The sequence below is a fragment of the Petromyzon marinus genome, unplaced genomic scaffold, assembly GCF_048934315.1.
Source record: "Petromyzon marinus isolate PM22_M1 ecotype Great Lakes invasive population unplaced genomic scaffold, UKy_Petmar_22M1.pri1.0 PM_Scaffold_119, whole genome shotgun sequence".
NCBI classification, from domain to species: Eukaryota; Metazoa; Chordata; class Hyperoartia; order Petromyzontiformes; family Petromyzontidae; genus Petromyzon; species Petromyzon marinus.
Genome location: NW_027423079.1, coordinates 70,001 through 76,419, shown reverse-complemented (window position 1 = coordinate 76,419; position 6,419 = coordinate 70,001). Strand labels below are relative to the sequence as shown.

The 6,419-nt window shown below is 55.3% G+C and overlaps 2 protein-coding genes across 2 annotated transcripts in view; both read left to right on the top strand.

The window, feature by feature from the left end:
• The window catches only part of LOC142922612 (arf-GAP with coiled-coil, ANK repeat and PH domain-containing protein 1-like), a 14,752-nt gene extending 13,417 nt beyond the window's left edge, over window positions 1-1,335 (top strand). The window contains exon 5 of the mRNA XM_076063431.1: window positions 1,309-1,335. Coding sequence (XP_075919546.1) covers window positions 1,309-1,335 — 27 coding nt within the window. The remainder of the gene's footprint in view (window positions 1-1,308) is intronic.
• Window positions 1,336-2,123: 788 nt separating this feature from the next.
• LOC142922611 (arf-GAP with coiled-coil, ANK repeat and PH domain-containing protein 2-like) overlaps window positions 2,124-6,419 on the top strand; it is a gene marked incomplete at its 3' end in the record, with an annotated part of 63,801 nt that continues 59,505 nt past the window's right edge. Inside the window, exons 1-3 of the mRNA XM_076063430.1 lie at window positions 2,124-2,226; window positions 3,725-3,783; window positions 5,204-5,396. Of these exons, the coding sequence (XP_075919545.1) occupies window positions 2,134-2,226; window positions 3,725-3,783; window positions 5,204-5,396 (345 nt within the window). The remainder of the gene's footprint in view (window positions 2,227-3,724; window positions 3,784-5,203; window positions 5,397-6,419) is intronic.

Sequence of the window (6,419 nt, the reverse complement as noted above, 5' to 3'; positions counted from 1 at the left end):
GGGACACTTGGATAGTCTATTAAACAACGCATTAACCCCTCTCCCCCTCGTATCACCCCACAGTGGTGCAGTCCACACCGCCAGCAGTGGTGCCCGGAACGGACCATTACACAAAATAGGGGGGAACTGGGACACTGGGATAGTTCGTTATACAATCTATCAACCCCCCTCTTATTACCCCACAGTGGTACAGTCCACACCGTCAACCGTGGTGCCCGGAACAGACCATTACACAAAATAGGGGGGAACTGGTACACTGGGATAGTCCATTAAACAACCCATTAACCCCCCCTCGTATCTCCCCACAGTGGTACAGTCCACACCGCCAATAGTGGTGCCCGGAACAGACCATTACACAAAATAGGGAGGAAACGGGACACATGGATAGCCCGTTATACAATCTATCAACCCCCCTCTTATTACCCCACAGTGGTACAGTCCACACCGCCAGCAGTGGTGCCCAGGACGGACCATTACACAAAATAGAGGGGGAACTGGGACACTGGGATAGTCCATTAAACAACCCATCAACCCCTCCCCCCCTCTTATAACCCCACAGTGGTACAGTCCACACCGCCAGTAGTGGTGCCCGGAACGGACCATTACACAAAATAGGGGGGAAATGGGACACTGGGATAGTCCATTATACAACCCATCAACCCCCGCCTCTTGTAACCCCACAGTGGTACAGTCCACACAGCCTGAAGTGGTGCCCGGAACGGACCATTACACAACATAGGGGGGAAATGGGACACTGTTATAGATCATTAAACAACCCATCAACCCCCCCTCGTATCACCCCACAGTGGTACAGTCCACTCCACCAGCAGTTCCGCCCGGGACGGACCATTGCAAAAAATAGGGGGGAAATGGGACAATAGCATAGTCCATTAAACAACCCCTCAACCTAACCCCCCCTCTTGTAACTCCACACTGGTACAGTCCACTCAGCCAACAGTGGCGCCCGGGACGGACCATTACACAAAATAGGGGCAATCGCGACACTGGGATAGTCCATTAAACAACCCATCAACCCAATCCCCCCTCTTGTAACTCCACAGTGGTACAGTCCACACAGCTAGCAGTGGCAGCCGGGATAGACCATTACACAAAATAGGGGGGGAAACGGGACACTGGGATAGTCCATTAAACACCCCCTCAACTCACCCCTCCTGTAACCCCACAGTGGTACAGTCCACACCGCCAGTAGTGGCGCCCGGGAAGGACCATTACACAAAATAGGGGGGAAATGAGACTGATATAGTCCGTTATACAACCCCTCAACCCCCCCCTCTTGTAACCCCACAGTGGTACAGTCCACACCGCCAGCAGTGATGCCCGGGACGGACCATTACACAAAATAGGGGGGAAAGGTGACACTGGGATAGTCCATTAAACAACCCATCAACCCCCCCTCTTATAACCCCACAATGGTACAGTTAACACAGCCAGCAGTGGCGCTCGGGACAGACCATTACACATAATAGGGGGGAACTGGGCCATGGGATAGTCTATTAAACAACCCATCAACCCCCCCTCTTATAACCCCACAGTGGTACAGTCCACACAGCCAGCAATGGCGCTCGGGACAGACCATTACACATAATAGGGGGTAACTTGACACCACTGGGATTGTCCATGAAACAACACATCAACCTCCCCTCTTGTAACCCCACAGTGGTAGAGTCCGCACAGTCAGCAGTGGCACTCGGGACAGACCATTACAGAAAATAGGGGGGAAACTTGACACCACTGGGATTGTCCATTAAACAACACATCAACCTCCCCTCTTGTAACCCCACAGTGGTAGAGTCCGCACAGTCAGCAGTGGCACTCGGGACAGACCATTACAGAAAATAGGGGGGAAACTTGACACCACTGGGATTGTCCATTAAACAACACATCAACCCCCCCTCTTATAACGCCAGAGTGGTGCAGTGGCAGCCGGGACAGACCGACCATTACACAAAATAGGGGGGAAACTTGACACCACTGCGATAGTCCATAAAACAACCCATCAACCCCCCCCTATTCTAACCCCAGAGTGGTACGGTCCACACAGTCAGCAGTGGCACTCGGGACAGACCATTACACAAAATAGGGGGGATCTGGGCCACTGGAATAGTCCGTTATATGAAGCCCCACCCCTCTGTGTGCGTGATGTGTTGGCAGGGTCCCCTAAACCGGTTCGCTGATGGACTTCAGGAGCTGACCAACCACAACGCAGTGAGGGTCTCACACACACACACCCAGAGACACACACTCTGTGTGTGTGTCTCTGGGTGTGTCACTGTGTGTACACTGTGTGTGTGTGTGTCACTGTGTGTGTGTCACTGTGTGTGTGTCACTGTGTGTACACTGTGTGTGTGTCACTGTGTGTGTGTCTCTGTGTGTGTGTGTGTGTCACTGTGTGTACACTGTGTGTGTGTCACTCTGTGTGTGTGTCTCTGTGTGTGTGTGTCACTGTGTGTACACTGTGTGTGTGTGTGTCACTGTGTGTGTGTCACTGTGTGTGTGTGTATGTGTGTGTGTCACTGTGTGTGTGTGTGTATGTGTGTGTCACTGTGTGTGTGTCACTGTGTGTGTGAGCGATAGTGTAGTGGTTAGCGCTACGCTGCGCTATGAACCTGGCGACCCGGGTTCGATTCCCGCTCACGGCCAACACCTGTGACGATTATCTGAACCGGTCCCGGGCCTCCCCTAGGTCGACTCAGCCTCAAATGAGTACCTGGTGCGGTGTGTAAACATCGCCACTAGGGAGACAAAGGCGGTCGGGCGTGGTGCTGGCCACCCACCCCCTCGTGTACCGTTCCGGCCTTCATAGGTGCTCGCTAACAGCACTTGCCCCTACAGTCTGTTAAGGCTATATGGGGGATCTTTGTGTCACTGTGTGTACACTGTGTGTGTACACTGTGTGTGTGTCACTGTGTGTGTGTGTCTCTGTGTGTGTGTGTCACTGTGTGTACACTGTGTCTGTGTGTCACTGTGTGTGTGTCACTGTGTGTGTCACTGTGTGTGTCACTGTGTGTGTCACTGTGTGTGTGTCACTGTGTGTGTCACTGTGTGTGTCACTGTGTGTGTGTGTGTCACTGTGTGTGTGTCACTGTGTGTGTGTCACTGTGTGTGTGTGTCACTGTGTGTGTCACTGTGTGTGTGTGTCACTGTGTGTGTGTGTCACTGTGTGTGTGTCACTGTGTGTGTCACTGTGTGTGTGTCACTGCGTCACTGTGTGTGTGTCACTGTGTGTGTTACTGTGTGTGTCACTGTGTGTGTCACTGTGTGTGTGTCACTATGTGTGTCACTGTGTGTGTCACTGTGTGTGTCACTGTGTGTGTCACTGTGTGTGTCACTATCTTCGTGTATAGGTGCTGCTACTCCTGACAGCACTTGCCCCTACAGCCTGCTAGAGGCTACCTGGGGGATCTTTGTCTGTGTGTAGGTGCTGTTACTACTAACAGCACTTGCCCCTACAGCCTGCTAGAGGCTACCTGGGGGACCTTTGTCTGTGTGTAGGTGCTGCTGACAGCACTTGCCCCTACAGCATGCTAGAGGCTACCTGGGGGATCTTTGTCTGTGTGTAGGTGCTACTGACAGCACTTGCCCCTACAGCCTGCTAGAGGCTACCTGGGGGAACTTTGTCTGTGTGCAGGTGCTACTCACAGCACTTGCCCCTACAGCCTCTGTGTGTCTGTGTGAGCTACCTGGGGGATCTTTGTCTTTGTAGATTTTGCTGGAGCAGGCACAGACTTCCATCAAGAATCAACTGCAGCGGTTTATCCTCGAGTAAGAAGAAGAACAACAGCCACAACAACAACTACCACAACAACAACAACCACAACAACACCAATCACAACAACCACAACAACAACCACAACAACAACTACCACAACAACAACAACAACACCAATCACAACAACAACAACCACAACAACAACTACCACAACAACAACAACCACAACAACACCAATCACAACAACAACCACAACAACCACAACAACCACAACAACAACCACAACAACAACTACCACAACTACCACAACAACAACAACCACAACAACAACCACAACAACAACCACAACAACAACAATCACAACAACAACCACCGAAACAACCACCACAACAACCACAACAACCACCACAACAACCACAACAACCACCACAACAACTACAACAACAACCACAACAACAACAATCACAACAACAACCAAAACAACCACAACAACAACAACCAAAACAACCACAACAACAACCACAACAACCACCACAACAACCACAACAACCACAACAACAACCACAACAACAACCACAACAACCACAACAACAACCACAACCACCACAACAACAACCACAACAACAACAACCACAACAACAACCACAGCAACCACCACAACAACAACAACAACCACAACAACAACAACCACAACAACAACAACCACAACAACAACAACCACCACAACCACAACAACCACAACCACAACAACAACAACCACCACAACCACCACAACCACCACCACAACCACCACAACCACCACCACACCATCACATCCTCAACACAACCATCACCACCACTACAAAAACCACCCCTCCCCACCCACTCACCCACTCACTCACCCACTCACCCACCCACTCACCCACTCACCCACCCACCCACTCACCCACTCGCTCACTCACCCACCCACTCCACTCCCTCACCCACCCACTCACCCACTCACTCACCCACCCACTCACTCACCCACTCACTCACCCACTCACTCACCCACCCACCCACTCACCCACTCACCCACCCACCCACTCACTCACCCACCCACTCACCCACTCACTCACCCACTCACCCACCCCACCCACCCACTCACCCACCCACCCACCCACCCACTCACCCACCCACTCACCCACTCACCCACTCACTCACTCACCCACTTACTCACCCACCCACCCACTCACCCACTCACTCACTCACCCACTCACCAACTCCACCCACTCACTCACCCACTCACCCACCCACCCACCCACTCACCCACCCACTCACTCGTTCACCCACCCACCCACCCACTCACTCACCCACCCACCCTCTCACCCACTCACCCACACACCCTATCCCCCACCCACCCACCCACTCACCCACCCACCCCCCCACCCACCCCCCCACCCACCCACCCACCCACCCACCCACTCACCCACCCCCCCACCCACCCACCCACCACAGCGACGTGAAAGCGCTCCGTGAGTCCCGTCGCATGCTGCTGAGGGTGAGTGATGAGCTGGATTCCTCCCTGGGCCGCCACCTGGGCCTCTCGGCCTCCCGGGCCGCTCGCCCACACGAGGCCGAGGAGGCTGCTGGGGCCGTCGCCGCAGCACGGAAGTGCCAGAGGCACGTCGCCCTTCACTTCCTGTTACAGGTGGGGGGGTGGTGGGGGGGTGGGTGGGTGGGGAGGTGGGGGGGTGGGTGGGTGGGTGGGGGGGTGGGTGGGAGGGTGGGTGGGTGGGTGAGTGAGTGGGTGAGTGGGTGGGTGGGTGGGGGGGTGGGTGGGGGGGTGGGTGAGTGAGTGGGTGGGTGGGGGGGTGAGTGAGTGAGTGGGTGGGTGGGTGGGTGAGTGAGTGAGTGGGTGGGTGAGTGAGTGGGTGAGTGGTGGGTGGGTGGGTGAGTGAGTGAGTGGGTGGGTGGGTGAGTGGGTGAGTGGGTGGGTGAGTGAGTGGGTGGGTGAGTGGGTGGGTGAGTGGGTGGGTGAGTGAGTGGGTGAGTGAGTGGGTGGGTGAGTGGGTGGGTGAGTGGTGGGTGAGTGGGTGAGTGAGTGGGTGAGTGAGTGGGTGAGTGGTGGGTGGGTGGGTGAGTGGGTGAGTGAGTGGGTGGGTGGGTGAGTGAGTGACTGGGTGGGTGAGTGAGTGGGTGGGTGGGTGAGTCGGTGAGTGGGTGAGTGAGTGAGTGAGTGGGTGGGTGAGTGAGTGGGTGAGTGAGTGGGTGGGTGGGTGGGGGGGTGGGTGAGTGAGTGGGTGAGTGGGTGGGTGGGTGAGTGGGTGAGTGGTTGGGTGAGTGAGTGGGTGAGTGGGTGAGTGAGTGAGTGGGTGGGTGAGTGAGTGGGTGGATGGGTGAGTGGGTGGGTGAGTGGGTGAGTGGGTGGGTGAGTGAGTGGGTGAGTGGGTGAGTGAGTGGGCCGGTGAGTGAGTGGGGATCGGTGAGTGGGTGAGTGAGTGAGTGGGTGAGTGAGTGAGTGGGTGAGTGGGTGGGTGAGTGAGTGAGTAGGTGAGTGAGTGGGTGGGTGAGTGAGTGGGTCAGTGGGTGAGTGGGTGGGTGGAGTGGGTGAGTGGTGGGTGGGTGAGTGGGTGGGTGGGTGAGTGGGTGGGTGGGTGAGTGGGTGGGTGAGTGGGTGAGTGAGTGAGTGGGTGGGTGGGTGGGGGGGTGGGTCAGTGGGTGGGTGGGTGGG